The 17737-nt window shown below is 42.3% G+C and overlaps 1 protein-coding gene across 1 annotated transcript in view; it reads right to left on the reverse strand.

Moving 5' to 3' along the window:
- The window catches only part of chrna8 (cholinergic receptor, nicotinic, alpha 8), a 104926-nt gene that overhangs the window by 71024 nt on the left and 16165 nt on the right, over positions 1-17737 (reverse strand). The window contains exon 2 of the mRNA XM_065254679.2: positions 4856-4995. Within this exon, the coding sequence (XP_065110751.1) occupies positions 4856-4995 (140 nt within the window). The remainder of the gene's footprint in view (positions 1-4855; positions 4996-17737) is intronic.

Consider the following 17737-nt stretch of genomic DNA (forward strand, 5'->3'; position numbering starts at 1 on the left):
CTCATTAACAGCCAGCATTTTTTGTGATTTTCACATCAAAATGCCTTCCAGGAAAAATATATAAACATACAAATATATCAAAAAAAGAATAGACCCTCTGTTTTTAAACAAACAAACAAACAAACAAAACAGGAAAAAACTTTTTATCCTATCTTTATTTGTTCTCTTTTTATAACCTCTTAAATATTGGTAGGTTGCTTAAAAAATACTAAATTTTTAGCAAAAAATTTAGCTGAAATAATTGCATTTTTGTAAAGGAATTTTGTTAGATATCAGATTCAGAACGAAGATCAAAACATACACGGAGTTAAAATTGTGTATTAATTCGTTTTTGCTTCAGTTTTTTTATAAATTGGGCCATCTAGTGGATAATAGTGGAATTTCAAAGTAAAACCTTAGCAGGGAAGCATCATTGGCAGGGAAATGTTTTCTTTTAATTGACGAGATTATTCATCAATGGTGGGGAAATAATAATAATAATAATAGTAAATAATTTACTACTGACTAAATCATGATTCAAACGCAAGTTGTGAGCAGTGCAGAGTAGCGCTTGTTGTTTGCTGTTCCTATGATTATAAATGCAAACATGGTTTTAATGTTTGTATCCTTACCTTACCAATCCGTTACGTCTTGCTCATGCCGTTCTGCACAACTTGTCGGTCAGATTGGTCATCTACATTTTCTAAACTAGATTTGGCTCGTATTGATAAGGTGGTAAAAACAATATTAACTCCTGTCAGTATTGCATTGCGAGCTAATCTTCCAAACATGGTAAGGATAGAGGTATTCAGGCCAATCACAACATTCTGGTTAGCTGACCAATCTGAGGACACTGGACTATTTAAAACGATGAGCTTTGTACAGTCAATGCGTTTCAGGGAGGCAGGGCATAGAGGAGCAACAATAATGTAAGATATGTGGTAAATACTGTTTTTTTAACCATAAACCAGGCAAACACATTGTATTATGCCAAATACAACAACAAAAAAATTCGCAATGTGATTGGTACTTTTTAATTTTCTTTTTTTTTGTTTTATATAAAGAAGTGCTCTTCAAGTTTTTAAATGGATGCTTTGTATTTTGTCACATTGTTGTTGTTGTACTGGATGGCCACTGGCAAAACCTGTGGCAACACAGATAATCATGACAGTTTAGCTCAGGAAATGAGCTTAACACTGGATTTACTGAACTTTATCCGGAGAGACCATCAAGAGCCAAGGAATATGATTAAGAAAAGGAAGAGGGGCAAACGAAGTGGTTTTAAAACACGTTTGAGGAAACAGCGGCTTAAATAGGTTTCTCTGCCTTCGGTTATTATGGGGAAGGAACGTTCAATCCCTGAGAGATAAAGGGGGTGAGCTTCGGGGAAATGTCTGGTATCAGAAATACTTCAGAAATTGCTGTATCATGGCATTTAACAAAACATGGCTCATCGATGTGATCGGGATATACAGGCCATATTACAGGATTATCTGAGATACAAAAACACTTACAGTATGATCATGTGCCCATATTCCATGATGATAAGACAAACACTAGATCAATTCAAGAGTCTTTAACACAAGGATGCAGATAATGCTTCCCACAGTCTCACAAATCACAGATTTGAACATCATTCTCATTATGGGAAAACCTCATCTGTAAAATGTGCTTTTTAATAAACGTTGCAATATCTAGCTATATAGTTTGAGTTTCACATGGCAGTACTCCAAGAGGAATTAAAATTGTCCTACAGACAAACGATACCCGTTCTCCTTCATATAACCCCTTGATATTGTTATGTGCCTTCATTTATTTGGTGCGGATTATTTATTTTCCACATTGATACATTAGACATGCACTGTCAAGGACAAAGGCTACTAAGACAAAATAATATTTGATTCATGTTTCATGTGGTCGTTTCATGGTCAGGGTCATGAGATGAACTATCAACATACTGTATGTATTCATCTGGTACACAGAAAATAACAGACAAAATGATCTATCTTCATATCTGTCAAATTGATTTTATGTTTTGTAGGTCATTTTGAATAAATATCTTATAACATACACATTTTCAGCTACTTTTGAACTCACAATATCTCTACCCAAAAACCTGTACCTATTTTAACCAAGCTTTGTCTGCAATGCTTAAATGCTATACTATGCATATTTAAATTAAGTCATTGTCATTTTTAGTATAAATACATACTCAATTAGGCTTGCTATTAATTATGCCCCATTTACAAAAGTCACATGCTCCAGTTTTTCATTTTTTTCTGGCAAAAAATGACATTTTCTATTGATCATGGCAGCAGTCAAATGATGATCAAACGATGGAGAAGATGGGCTATAATCAGACAGATATCCAGATGTGCTGTGCAGTCCAACACACTTTTTTGCATTTTGAAGAGTGATGAAATCACAGTGGTGAAGTGATGCTGTACCATCCAGCATCTGTCACAACTTTGTATTCAAAACTGCCTACAGAAAGGCATTGAGCACAGATTTTATAGTCGTGTTTGCACCGATAACTGCTTTGTATAATCGCTTAAGGGAATTTGGTGCTAAAACAATGAGTGTAAATAAAAAAATATATTGTCAGTGGGCACAGTTCATTTTTATTGAATTTTTCCCACTGTGTATTTTACACTTTGTAGAGAAGATCTGTTGAAGAAAGTGTGCAGCTTCATATTAAGCTTTATTTACTTGGTCTTTTTGTGCCATATTAAAGGAGAATTTCACCCCCAGAAACATTAATCTTTATTAAAAGTGTGTCATATTTGTAGTCGAAATGTAAAGAATTTGGTGCCTATTTGACCGAGAAAATGGGTGTTTGTAGTCTCACCCCCTAAACAAAGATATTGGACTTCTTTCTTTCAATGATGCAAAATGATGATTTTTACATCATTGAAAGAAGGTAGTGCAACACTGAAATCTGTATTTCTCCGGTCTCAGCGGTAACTGAGGAAATGATGCACGACCATTCAAAAACATGACTGGGGTTTTAACTATACAAAGCTTAATGCAAATGGGTGAAGTGTCCCTTTAAGCACATTCTTGGGGCATCTTTATTAAGGGTAAGTTATAATGTATGCCTTTTTCAACTTTTTGACATTCATACTCTTAATCCAAAAACATTTAATAAAACTGAATGTGATTTCTTTAAAAATCTGGCTTTTTATCTTGTGTAATTAGGTCCTCAAGAAAATGTATCTTATTTTAAGGTTGTTTAAATACACTGAAAATACTATGTAAAAGTAGATTACATAAGACACTACAAAAATATTTTCTTACACTTCTCAATATATAAACAGTATATATGCCTGATTCGATTACCAATCTCACAGTTGAATCGTCGCAAATTTGTTATAAAATGAGGATCATTTTATTTTGGCTGTATAAGAGTGCACATTATCTGATTTCACATATAACAGCTTTCTCCCAATAAATACAGCCTATTATGATAATACTATGCAAATAATATGTGAAAAAGTAGCTTTCAATAAATATTTTTAATGTGGCTGAATAAATCAATTAATTAATAAACCATTGTGAAGCAGTTGTCTCTTTGTCTTTGTAACTGCAGAAACAAAGTTGGTAATTCTTCGTTATTTTGATAATTTATTTTTATTTTATTTATAGATCACTCAGGGTTATATGATTTAACTATTTGTGTTTTGTTCCTCTGCACTTTAGAGATTTGATACACATTTTTTCTGTACCTTGTTACTTGACCTTATCTTGTTCTTTTTTTATTTATTATATAGGTAAATTCTGGTCTAATTTAAGTCTGTAAATTTTGGAATGCTTTTCGTTGTATTGATGTTGTGCTGTTGCATGCTGGCACATGCAATTTGAGGCTAGGTGCTCTGCGTGTCATATTTAAGATCATATTTAGGAGTTTATCAAACTGAACATCAAAAAACTAATTTTTTCAAGAACTGTGTATGATCTTCTGTACATTGTGGCTTTAAAATGTTATGAGGAATCATTTAACAAATGTGTATATACATTGGCTTTCATTTTAACTTAAAAAAGAAAACAATGCATGGTCAGTTTCATGTTCGTTCATCACTTGAAAGGCAGTTTCGGTCACTTTATCAGAAAGTTGTTTCCGTGTGCTGTTTGTGAAAGAAAAAATTTAACCATTTATTGACTGTATGGTCCCCTTCCCAACCCATTCACACACACACACATATGATTCGACACATATCAGTCGACAATAGGCAAGATTTGACAATTCTGTTTCAAATATGTAAATCCTTGGGGACACCCCTATCATCGTTGTTTAAATAGCAAATGCACTTGCACCCATTTGTTTGCCCATGGGCGTACTGGTCTGAAAACGAGGTGTGTTCTGGCGCATTGTTGGGTCATTGCTATTTTGCAGCAGCACATAAACATGCCAAATATTAAAAAGGAAAGGATGGAAATGTAAAGTTTATTGTGTACATAAAGATAAAAATGCCATAATGGATAGACATTGCATGAATCAGAATTACCTACAGTATTTGAAGTAATGACGAATGGAGATCTGTTTCCTCTCTGGATAACCGTTCAGCCTTTGCTCATCCAAATTCCGTCATGTAAATAGAAAATCCACCATTGGTGCAAGGCAAGTGTAACAAGCTTTTAAAGGGAATGGGAGATGATACTCTAATTGGTTTATTTTAGGCTATGCCCAAAACACACCCATGACTCATTTACAGAATAAGTACAACCCTTTTGGACCGCAGACCATTTTTTCCATCATTAAAGTGGCAAAAGTGGATTCGGAAAAACGCACTAAGTGCACCTGTGCCGTGCGCTGCAGACTATTCATTTAGATAATTAAAATAGGGCCCATACTGTGCATGGTGTGGAAAACACTTACCACATCTATGATCTGAAGCAGTGTAAATCCCAGCTCCACTACAATGGGTGTCGAATCATTCAACACAGGCCTTTCCAATCGGTTGTAATTTTCCATCAGTTCCTTATACAGCTTCCTCTGATATTCACCCTGTAGTGAGTCTACAGAAAAAGAAAAAACAACACGCAATGTATTAAAGACAGATGACTTACATACGCCAATATAACATAATAACACAACATAAGTAACTGAGATGACACTGCTATTTTATCTATCAGATAATAACACCGAGACGAGACAGACTGAGAGAAGTAGGGAAAATTGATGCAAAAATACATGTTATCAACCATTAAAATATTCACAACTGACACACTCCTGCTGAAAAGGGGACTTGGACACCCTGATGTGTACAAATGAGATTTATTCATGTGTAAGAAGCACTGAAATGGAGAAATGAAATATATAAACAAACTAATGAATTACATAATAAAGGCATTCAATGATCATCAGTTGGAGTGTCTATGGGGATGTCTATGTTTAGATACAGAAAGCAGGGCTTTTAATTATGTGTGTTGTTATATAAGCAGATTTGTTCTGGATCTGTTAAAGATATTGGATAACAGATTGAGCACTGATATAGAGGGAAAATGCAATATGGCGGCTCTGGCGACGAAAGCCCTGCTTTCCAATTAAAAGAACCAATCATCCGTTGATAAATTCTTTGGGAAAGGTGCTCTAGAGTCGCCAACCTGTATGCATGCACAGTATTCAAAACGACTAGGTAAAAACTCAGCTGCTTCCTCACCCTACTGAAAAATCCAGCTAAGACCAGCATAAACTGGTAGCTGGTTTTAGCTGGTATAAGGTGGCAGTAGCTGGTCTAAGCTGGTCCTCCCAGCATGAAAAAGCTGGTCATGCTGGTGGGAATGATTCTCCAAATCCTCGATTGTCCAAATCCTCGATTCGATTACATTTTCTGTTCTAATGCCACGGTTTGATTCGATTCTCGATTTTTTTGTCAAGAACAGGTTGCTATGCCATTTTTAGACTGGACTTTTATGAAATATAATATCTGACATTGAACCCGGAGATGCCCTGCCATGTTAGTAGTGCTGCCAGTGGAAAAATATGGTACACACACATACCTGATAAATCAAAACTTCCTGGTTGCACAGAACTTTGTGAGATCAGGTTGGTCAGTGCAATGCACCTTAAAAACGTGCTTTTATTACGGTTAGACGCGATTGTCAGACTATACCCCAATTAGTCATGTTTAAATGCTGTTTTCATAACTCTTAAGCAACTGAAATAAGTTGTTGTGAAACTTAAACAGATCTCAGTTCAGAGAAAGACCGGTCCTGTTACAGACGCCGCCCTAGTGTGCATGCGTGTGCTCTGATTGAGTTCAGCTAAAGGCGGGAGGCGTGTGCTGTTGTTTGATTCCCATGTAAAGGGTAAAGAGCAGCTCGCGTGGTGTCTCCTGCATCTGCCATGCTATCTTTTAACTGGCTGTAGCTAACAAAGTTAGAGGAGGTTGACTCGCAGCACTCAACACGTGTGGGTCGAAATCGAAATCGTGACAACCTTACTGAACACCTTACATTTCCTAAACACATATTTGTAACACACTTCTCTGGTGACGTTGATTTTCGTATTATCTCTGGGTTGGTGTGTGTGTGTGTGTGTGCGTTATTCCGGGTGAAGTGCCCATATAAGGACTTCCACTGTACTTCCTGCACTAAAATTGCCCCTTAAAGAAATAAAGCTACGTATGAATCTCTTGTGTTTGAAAAAAGACTTTCAGAAATTGTACGAACCCTGGCGAAGTGCATTCGGCACAGAAATAATCTGTCATACATCCAACTGCTTTTTTGACACTTTGCCTATGTTTAGCATGAGGAATCTAACTCTTAAACAGTGTAAGTCAAACTGCGTGACATACCATTAGATGCCCTCTTTAAGAAACAAAATTTATGGTAGAGTTAATGTCAGGTTTAAATGTTGGTCGCTAATATGTTGTTTTATTGTGATTTTAGCGCATGATTTTAGAGATATCTGTCTTTTCCTATTCAAGTAGATAGGACTAGATAGTCTTGCATGACTGAAATAACTGCCTGTTGGTGCTGCAAACATGGCCACCTAGTGTTGGACTTCCCTAAAGGCACTTTGGTCTCCGTGTGTTTGCAGTGTTCATGTAGTTCAGTTGCTATCGCATTGCATTAGCAGTGTAAAGGTCTGTGGTTTGATTTCCAGGAAACACACATACTGATAAAATATATAGCTTGAATGCACTGTAAGTCGCTTTGGATAAAGTTGTCTACTAAATGTAGTACATGTAAATAAATGAAGTTTGTGTATGTATGTAGCTGTTACAGACAGATGCATTGTGTGTGCAAGATTAAATTGCACCTCTGCTTCCTCTCACTTGCACCTGGAAAACAATTAAACAAGTGGTTTACGTAAAATGTGTCACATATAAAACGAATGAATGTTTTTAATGAATGTTCTGATGTCAACAAAACGCATGTAGATATGTGGCTTCTTATTCGCGCTCTTGCTATAGAAAACGCATTTATTTATAAAAATATATATATATATTTTAGTCGACTCTTTATTTTTATAAAGATAATCAGTGGTTTGGTCATTAGACAAAGCATTTACCCCTGGGTAGCTTTTCCCAATAAGTTTATTTATTTATTTAAATGACTCTAGCATACAGTGTATTGGCCTAAATTAAATTACGTAAAATGTTTACTAACGCATAGTATAGTAATGCCAGGCAGTTCCCTTTCAGTCGGTCACTACGACGTCACGTCGTGACCGACGAATTGGGAACTCGCTTAGAGAGACCAAACTGCTTCGTATACTACTAAAACGCCAATGAACTTGGCATTGAGATATTTGCATAATGCTGGCGCCGCCCCGCCAGGTTTTTTTATAAGCAGCAGGTGCAAATAGGGAAATTAGCTTTTTCGCTTCGAAAGCCGGCATTATCTGCTACTGAGAAGCTACTTTACTCTGTTGGGATTTGATTGCTGAAGTTGGTTGGACTAGCAGTACCACAGCGGACGCTTCGCTTAATTCCACGGCTCTACACCTGTTTATTGTTTTGAGTTTAGTGTGTGCGTTGCCTTCCTGTGCGCTCATCAACTAGGCATCTGAGTGAATTTCCCTAAAAGAGTAATACGAGAGAGCTTTGTGCCTTGTTAAAGGCAGCCACTCTCTCGTATATCCGGACATCAGCGTCCTTTTCAGGATGGCTTTTCGTCCGTGCGATCTTGGATGCGAGAAGTATAAGGGTTCCAGTGACGGTCACGAGCGCTGTCTTCGTGCTCAGGCATCGAGCACTCCGGGGCTGCGTTCGTGGAGAGTTTCTGTTCTCTCTGTGAGAGCATAACCCTCTTGGATTGCGGAGACGACTGTCGTTTCTACGGGAACGCTGTCCGCGCCTTTGCAGTGCTGACGCTGCCATGGTGCGGCTGTCAAGCGCTCGCAGGGCGCCCTTCGCGTCACTACGCTGAGTAGGATGTAGGATGGGTCCTCCACCTACCGGCCTTCCATCCTCAGCCGGTTGAGGCTCCGGTGGAGACTGCAGAGTCGTGTTCTACGATGTCTGCCGAATCCATTGGACCTCCTTCTGGTCCCGTCACTTCTGCAGCATCAGAGGGGTGTCCATTTTTTCTCCGAGGCAGAGTCGTTCCGGAGATGGCGGCCGTGCCCGCTCGAGCGGCGGAGACGGTAGAGTTGGAAAGGTTAACCCCTCTCCGCCCGAACCGTCCCGCCCACATGATTGGTACTTCGGAGCTGCTCGGGCCTCTCGGTCCTCTCCTCCTGTGCCTTTCTTTCCCGACGGCATGAAGAGCTGACGTGATTTGCGGCCGTCCGGCCGTTCAGCTTTCACCCCTCACCTCCCTCACCAACGGAGCCGCTAAGGGCGGGGACCCCTTCGGTGGAGCGGGATGCGTTCCTGCTGGAGGGACCACCCAACCCTTCCCTCCCGTGTTTGTAGACAGTCGTCCGGTTACGGACGCTGCCCATCAGGCATGCCGGAGAGGCGGCTTCGGCCCTGCACGCAATAACGTTGCTGCAGGCTCACCAAGGATTTACGAGGGAGGCCGCGACCTTCAGTCGTGCGATGTCCACCACAGTGGTTCAAGATCGCCACCTTTGGCTGTGTCTGACTGACATGACGGACGCAGACGATAACAACTTGAATGCTCCTGTCTCACAGACCGGCCTCTTCGGCGAGGCCGTGGAGTCGTACAGCTCCGCTGCGCAGACTGAGGCGATCTCCTAGGTCGTGCCCCGGCGGAAGAGAGCTGCCCTTGGTCCACCACGCCGGCTCCTCAGTTTGCCTCTCGCCGTCGGCGTCCTGCGGCGACCACCTCCGTTCCCCTCCTCGGACCCCATCTCGGCAGCGCAGGGGAACCGGTCGTCAGCAGCTCGCCCCGTCCGCTTAGCCGCTTCCCGTGAAATTAGGGAGTTTAAGTGGCCAGTGAAGGGCGACCCGGATTGGCAGAGGATCACTCTTCAGGAGATGGAGCTCCTTCCCCCGATAGAGGGTCGGGTGGAAAATCCTTGGTTTGCATATGTTCCACCGGCTGTTCGGCTGGTACCCACTTAACCACACATAAGAGTGCATTCCTCTTCCCTCTCTAGGTCTCCGGAGGATCGAGAGAGCCGTGAGCGGGTACACACCAGCTCCCCTACCTCTCCTCTATCGCCAGCGGGTGACCTGAGGAGTCCGAGCTCTCCGCTGAGGAGACCGGACCACCAGCACCCTCATCGGAGTCTGCGCTCTCCGTAGAGGAGACCAGACGACCGTTACCCTCAGCGGGCTCAGGTCAGTGTCACACACACATACTGTAGATGTTTATGCTGTCACAGCAGACGCACCGGCAGTCCCACCTGTCTCGCTTCGCTGCCCCACCGCGGGTACTTCGGTAGTGTCGTTATTTCTCCTCGTACGGTGCCTGGGTGCTTGGCTTCAGTTCCCAGCCCGTTTCGTTGGGTTTTACGCACGATCCGCCTCGGTTACGAATCCGGCACACCCCAAAATTCGGGCTTTCGTTTCACTGTGGTGAAAGCGTCCGATGCACATGTACTGCGTGCAAAAGTCGATATCCTGTTGGCGAAGGATGTTCGAGCCGGTCCCTCTTACCAAGATGATGATGATAGGGTTTTTCCAGCCTTTATCTCATAGTACCCAAAATACGCGGCGGGTTACGATCGATTTGATTTACGCACCGGCTCTACGAAGGTGTTCTTTTTGGATTATAACGCCGAAGCTCGTATTTCAATATTCAGATCGGTTTGCAGCCTTAGACCTGTAAGACGTGTACTTTATGTGTCCATCTCCCCTCGCTTTAGACGGTTCTTTCGCTCTGCGTCGTGGGGTGGGCATATTATTACTAAGTACACCATTCGAGCTGTCTCTCTCTCTCCGTGTCTCCATGTGCTAGTCACGGCATTAAAATGTCAGAGAGAGAGCGTTGTTCGCATTCTGCTTTTATCTACGTCGACTTATAATAGCCCGTTCTTGGCAGACGTGCGCGAACACAGAGAGTTAATGCTTCGGCATCTCGCTCGTTTAAGTCTTCAGGTTGACTGGGAAAGAGCAACTTTGCCCCGTGCAGAGGATCCTTTTTCTCAGTATGGAAATAAGACTCGATCGACTAATTGGCGTGTTTTACAAGAGCGCGCAACCAGTCAGTTCTGACTTGCCTCGGTTTAATTCGAGGGAAGTACGCGGTCCCTCTGAAACAATTTCAGAAGCTCCTGGACATATGGCAGCAGCTGCAGCTGTGACACTGCTCGAGCTGCTTCATATGAGACCGCTTCAGCGTTGGCTTACGATCGAGTCTCGAGGAGAGCGTGGCACACCGACGTACACTGTGTAAACATTACACCTGCGTGTCATTTAAATTTTTCCCCGTGGTAGACCCGGCATTTCCGATAGAAGATATGCCCCTGAGGGGTCTCCTGGCATTCTGTATATTGCAATGCCCTCAGCACGGGATGATCAGCCACGTATGACGGGCTTGCAGTCTCAGGGGTGTGCATAGCACCCCAACTGCCGCGAGCGGTGCGCTGTATATCTGGGACTTGTACGCTCCGCTATGGAGATGCGAGGGAAGGATGTATTAGCCGTCACCGATAACATTGCGACTGTTGCGTTATTTACAGTTAAGGCGGTTTTGCGCTCTCGTCACCTGTCGCATCTCGCTCGTCATCTCCTCCTTTGGAGTCAGAAGCATCTGAGGTCCCTTCGTGCCATTTTCATCCCGGGTCGCTCAATACAGCGGCAGACGCACTTCCCGAGCTGCGCCCCCGGCGAATGGCGACTCCACCCCCAGACGGTCCAGCTAATTTGGAAGAAGTTCGGTTGTGCGTAGATAGATCTGTTTGCGTCGCCGGACGATACCCACTGTCGCCTATTTTATTCACTAAACGAGGGCAGCCTCAGCGTGGATGCGTTGGCACACAGCTGGCCGTGGGGGGTGCGTAAATACGCATTCCTTCCAGTGAGCTTTATTGCGCAGACACTGTGCAAAGTCAGGCAGGACGAGGAGAGCCTTTTATTAATCGTCCGTACTGGACGACCAAGAATTGGTTTTCATAGTTAATGCTCCTCGCGACAGCCCTCCCTGGCGGATTCCCCTGAGGAAGGACTTTCTTTCTCAAGGAAGGGGCACATTGGCACTCGCGCCCGACCTGTGCGATCTCCATGTATGGTCGTTGAGCGCGCACAAGGTTTAGGTGATTTATCGCAAGCGGTATCTAACACCATCAACGCGGTTCGAGCACCATCCACAAGACGGGCTTACGCGCTTAATGAAACCTTTTTCGTCACCCGGTGCTCTTCGCAACGCGAGGACCCCAGAGAATGCCCATTAACATTGTGCTTTTATATCTTTAACATAGGTTAGATGGTAGGCTGTCCCTCCGCCATTAAAGTTGATATAGCCGCTATTTCTGCTTATCACTCACTTATCAACGGCAGATCAGTTGGCCAGCATGATTTAATTATTACATTTTAAGAGGCGCTCGCAGGCTAAACCCCTCGCGCCCTCCCTCTTTCCTCCTGAGACCTGTCCATGGTGCTGAAGCCTTCAGGTCTCCCTTTTGAGCCTTTGCAGTCTACGAGTCTGATGTTTTTATCAATGAAAACTCTGACCCTGATAGCATTGGCCTCCATGAAGAGAGTAGGGGATTTACATGCATTCTCTGTTGACGATTCGTGCTTTAGTTTGGTCCTGCTGTCTCACTGAGACCCAGACCAGGCTACATGCCCAAAGTTCCCACCACTCCCTTCAGAGATAAGGTGGTGAGCTTGCAAGCGCTGCCCCCGGAGGACGCAGACCCAACCATGGCTTTGTTGTGCCCCGTACGCGCACTGCGACTCTACGTGGATCGCACGCAAAGCCTCAGGACCTCAGACCAGCTCTTTGTTTGTTATGGTGGCCAGCAGAAAGGGAAAGCTGTCACTAAGCAGAGGATGTCTCATTGTTGATACTATCGCCCTGGCTTATAATCTTCAGGGTATTCCTTGCCCCTTTAATTTGAGAGCGCACTCCACACGGAGTGTTGCCTCATCTTGGGCTTTAGCTCGTGGTTCCTCGCTAACAGACATCTGTAGAGCTGCTGGTTGGGCGACACCTAATACGTTCATTAGATTTTACAGTGTTCGTATCGAGCCTGTATCCTCTCGTGTTCTTTCCTCACCAGGGAGGGCACGGAGAGCAGACTCGCAGGTCGGCTTGCAGCCTCCAACTGAGGCTCCTAATTGAGTTTCAGTATGGAAGGCCATCAGAGCAAAAATGCGTAATGGTTTGAATTGCTCTTCCTCCGATGCCTTGGCAGCCTTTGTTGCGGAGCATTGGCTGTCAGCCTCTCACTAGCTGTATTCTTACGAACCTATGTGTTTGGCTTGGACTCCACATTGTGTCCCAACGGGTTCCTTTGTGAGTATTATTCCGTGGGGTTAATCCTACCAGCCCACGTTTCCCTTAGCAGAGCACTGCTTTGCTTACACAGCCACGGCTGTCATTTTTACCTCAACTACGGTTGACTTTTGCCCACCAATAGCCCTTAACGGGGCGGTGGCTTCCGCAGCGTCCCTATACCGCTCAGATAGGGCGCTTCCCAGTCGCTGGCACTACTGTGGGGTTTAAGGAACATCTAGTGCCCGGCCTTCTGCTTTAAAACCTAATTCTCCTTCTCCTTAAGTGGAACCGGAGGGCTTTACGCAGACACTGGAAGAGGTCAGCCCTCAGTGGCGTTTTGGTAGGGATTCCCAATTCGTTGGTCACGACGTGACGTCGTAGTGACCGACTGAAAGGGAACGTCTCGGTTACGGATGTAACCCTCGTTCCCTGAAGGAGGGAACGGAGACGTCACGTCCCGTCGCCACAGGGCTGCTCCCTGCTGTTTATCGACCGGTCACTTTCTCCCGGCTTTCTCAGCGAAAAGAAGCTAATTTCCCTATTTGCACCTGCTGCTTATAAAGGCACCTGGCGGGGCGGCGCCAGCATTATGCAAATATCTCAATGCCAAGTTCATTGGCGTTTTAGTAGTATACGAAGCAGATTGGTCTCTCTAAGCGAGTTCCCAATTCGTCGGTCACGACGTGACGTTTCTGTTCCCTCCTTCAGGGAACGAGGGTTACATCCGTAACCGAGACGTTCTACATCGTTTTAATTGCACCAGCAGGCTTTTGTTTACTTTTCACCAGATCTTCTTGGACTTCTAGGACACCTATCAGCACAGATGCATGTTGTTTTGCCCAGTTGCTGCTGTTTTACACACCAAAGCTGTTTGTTTATATAATTTTCATCTGTTTTTTGTACCATTACAGTACGGTGTCTGCTGCAATCTCTCTCATGGGAGGAATTTTATGGTGTACTTGTTGTGGCCGTTCGCCTAAATCACTTTATCTCCCACTGTTTTATCTTGCTCTATGGCATAGGAGTGGCAGGCTGTCAGTGTTTGTTCATCGCTCCAGCAGACATTGTTTGTTTGGATCACTCAATTCGTTTGTCCACTCGTTTTGTTTGAAATTTTGAATCATGCACATGCTGATATATAGGCTAGAATAACTCTGGACTAGGCTGTTTACTCTGGCTCTGCTTTTATGTTTCATTTTTATAGTGCATCTAGCCAGTGTTAAGGTACAAAGTAATATATTATTAAAAGAATATTACCTATACTGGCCTTGGTGCCAAAATGTTTCAGATCAATATTACATGTCCAATTATTTCCTTTGTGGTACATAGCCATTTAATAAGCAGGATAATGTATATGCTCCTACCAAACCTTTACTTAAGAACGGCATCATGTGAGTGAGTCACAGTACATACATCTTCATAACAGTAGTGAACATTTAAGATCAAATGACAGGGGTTGCGCCTCATATAAAGTCATTAAGCTTTATTTCCATGCATAAAGCCTGAATTGTTGTATAAACTATTATGGAGAAGTCATAATAACCACACCTGTGTACAGTGAATGTGTTTTATTGAAATGCTTACAATCCGCTAGAGAATTTCATGCATGCATTTCGCTCAAACTAATGTTACTAAAAATGACTTTTTAAGTGATAAAACTTACAATATGATTGGTTCAGTAATAGTCTTTAATAAAATCTCTCTCTCTTTCTCTCTCTCTCTCTCTCTCTCTCTCTCATATACACACACCAATCACAGCACGAAGCACAACAATAGAGGAAGCAACAGAGGATTTAACACTTTGGCTCTAGAGGATTAGAGTCCATTGCGAGAAAGTCTGACACACTTTTCAAATTCTCTACTGCGAGTAAATGACAGATTCCATCCATGGCAATGCAGGACTTCCTCTTTTGTTCTCTTACACTGTTAAACCAAAGGAACAAGTGATGAATTCTGGTGATTTCTTATATGATATTTATGGTAATTTAGACATCAAATTCCTTTTCATATCAGAAGAGTTGTTATTGATAATAAAGTATATTCATCAATATATTTATCTGGATAAGTCACCACATTTGCTTCTTTCTACTAATACAATTAGTATTTTTCTGCTTTTGATAATCTGTGACAATTTACCGCATCTGTCCCACCCAAATCTTTGCAGACCATGCCACTACGTCTAAATGAGTGATTTGGTAGACTGAGAGAGGCATCTGGAAGGAGATTAGATGTGAAATGTGAAGAAAATGAGCATACGTGCTTGGTCATTTAGGTGGGTGCTCGAGCCCAGCTGGAGCACCCACATCATCACCTATGTGTGTGCTGTAGCACTTCCATCCGTGAAACAGCACATGGTTCAAGTGAGAAATCATTTTGGGGTTATAATGTTTATAAACACATTCTGATGGTGTACTGGTAGTGCAGATTGATACTTTTTTTAACCTTGAGTGACCATGCGGGTCATCGCTGATATCAGTTGCCTCCCCTTCAGGGACGTGCACAGGAATTTTTAGGGGCAGTTGCTCTGACCTAAATAAAGGGCACCCCCCCCCCCTAAATATTTTTTTAAACACGGCCTATATGAAGGATTGAGAATAACAGGGTCTTTATTAAAATCAGCAAACATGTTTGCCTAATTCCTACCAAAAAAATTGTAGCCTAGGCTGCTTGTCTGCAAGCTGTAGCTAGCTGCTATCTGTCTGATTATTTAAGCTTAAACGTGGCAAACTCAGCCTAGATTCATGAAGATTTTAACAGAGGTGGAAAGAGTAGCCAAAAACTTTACTCAAGTAAAAGTACAAGTAACTAAATAAATAATTACTCAAGTAGAAGTAAAAAGTATGCAATGAAAATAATACTCAAGTAGCGAGTTACTAGTTACTGATGAAAAAATAAATCTAGATATACACGCGCAAACACACACACACACACACACACACACACACACACACACATTCTGGTTTCCATGTTTTGTGGGGACATTCCATAGACGTAATGCATTTTATGCCATACAAACTGTATATTCTATTCCCCTTACCTGCCCCATTCCCTAACCCCAACCATCACAAAAACCTTTCTTGTACCTTAGATTTTCAATAAACATCATCTTGTTAGATTTATAAGCTTGTTTCCTCATGGGGACATCAAAATGTCCCCACAAGGTCACAAAAACACTGGTATTCCTATCTTTGTGGGGACAATTGGTCCCCACAACGTGATAATTACCAGGTACACACACACACACACACACACACACACACACACACACACACACACACACACACACACAATACAGTGCCCTCCATAAGTATCAGAACTGTAAAGACAAGATTTTTCTGTTTGCTGTGGAGACCAGAAATTGGTAAGATAAGTATCAGTATGTCAGAAGTTTAGAATGTCACATTTTATTAACCTTTGTTTATGTTTCAACACATACATGCTTTAACAACAAAGAACAACAGCATTAAATGCTGACTTATGTATGTTGTACACAAATGCACAAACTGTACGTGAATCAAACTGATCCTACACATTTTATGCTTTTCATGTGTAAACAATCAGGACACAGCTAAGTGACCATTAAAAAATTATGATGTGACAGATTCTGTACTTTTGTCTCATGTTCATCTTTTAATGTTTAGACATTTCGTGACTCCACAACAAACAGAAGAATACTTATGAAGGGCACTTCTACAGTATGTGTAAAACTGCAACATACACAAACAGTACAGAAAAAAGAATACAAACACAGAATAGACAAGCATTTCAAATTAACAAATTAACTCGTCTCAATGATGATGTAGCTTATAGCTGAAATATCAGACAAGTAAGCTGACAACAGTTTTGCATATGTATAAAGTTAGAAATCTCCTAAGATGGTCTGAGGACATTGACAGTTTACACTTACATAAAAATGATTTTAGACAAAACTCATGTTTTCTTACGTTGTCATGTCACGTGTGTTTTGTGAGAATCACTTACATCATATACAGTACAGTATACAGCGAATCAGACGTCAATCATCGATGGATTTTCTTCAATCTGTGCTACAATGCGTCTGGAGGTTGCACGCGTTTAACTGTGTCTGACGACGAACAGGTCGCGTGTATGTAATGGCGGGTACATGTGTGAAGTTTTGCTTTTAGTTAAAAGATTGGTAAATTCATTTCCACGTCACCCAAAAATGGTTATATTCTGCGTGTTTCTACATAGGTTACGAGTAAAACAGCTTCGGACGATTCCGTTTTTGCAGCGATCTGAACAATTCATTCAAACTGATTCGCGAACCAATTTAAACGTTTGGCCCATTCGCTTTGTAAAGAAACGACTCAAAAGACTCGTTTATTTGCAAAACTTTGTAAGGAATCGACTCAAACGAGTCATTAATTCGCGAATGCGCCAGAAACACAAGATAGCAATTTAAAAATTAATTAAAATACAGTAACGAAGGAACGCTGCATAGTGTAAACGAAGTAAAAGTACAATTTATTTTTTTCCACCTCGGAAGGGCAACTTGAGTCGAGAAGGGCATATGGGCAGTTGCCCGGGCAACCTGAGCAACCCCCCTGTGCACGTCCCTGCTCCCCTTGCAAATAGCGCACTGAGTCTGCTGGCCGTTTGCGTTCACACGAACTTGAAGACATCTTGCTGGGCTAGATTGTAATTTATATTTTTCATAGTTTCTGACGTGCACACGTGGGTCGCACTTTACCACCGCGGGTCTCACTTCACCACCACTTCATCACAGCCCTAGCGTAGGCTTAAAAGTGGTCCATACCACATGTGGGTTCTTTACACAAACACAAAGAACAAGACAAAATGGGCTTGGAACAATATGAGGGTATGTACTGTAAATACTTGCAATACGATCCCTTTAAAAATGTCATGATTGTTTTGTGGACTAATTGGATTGTTTAAGGGCCACTGTATGTTTGCTGACAGTATCCAGCTACAACTT

Source organism: Paramisgurnus dabryanus, chromosome 4 (genome assembly GCF_030506205.2).
Source record: "Paramisgurnus dabryanus chromosome 4, PD_genome_1.1, whole genome shotgun sequence".
NCBI classification, from domain to species: Eukaryota; Metazoa; Chordata; class Actinopteri; order Cypriniformes; family Cobitidae; genus Paramisgurnus; species Paramisgurnus dabryanus.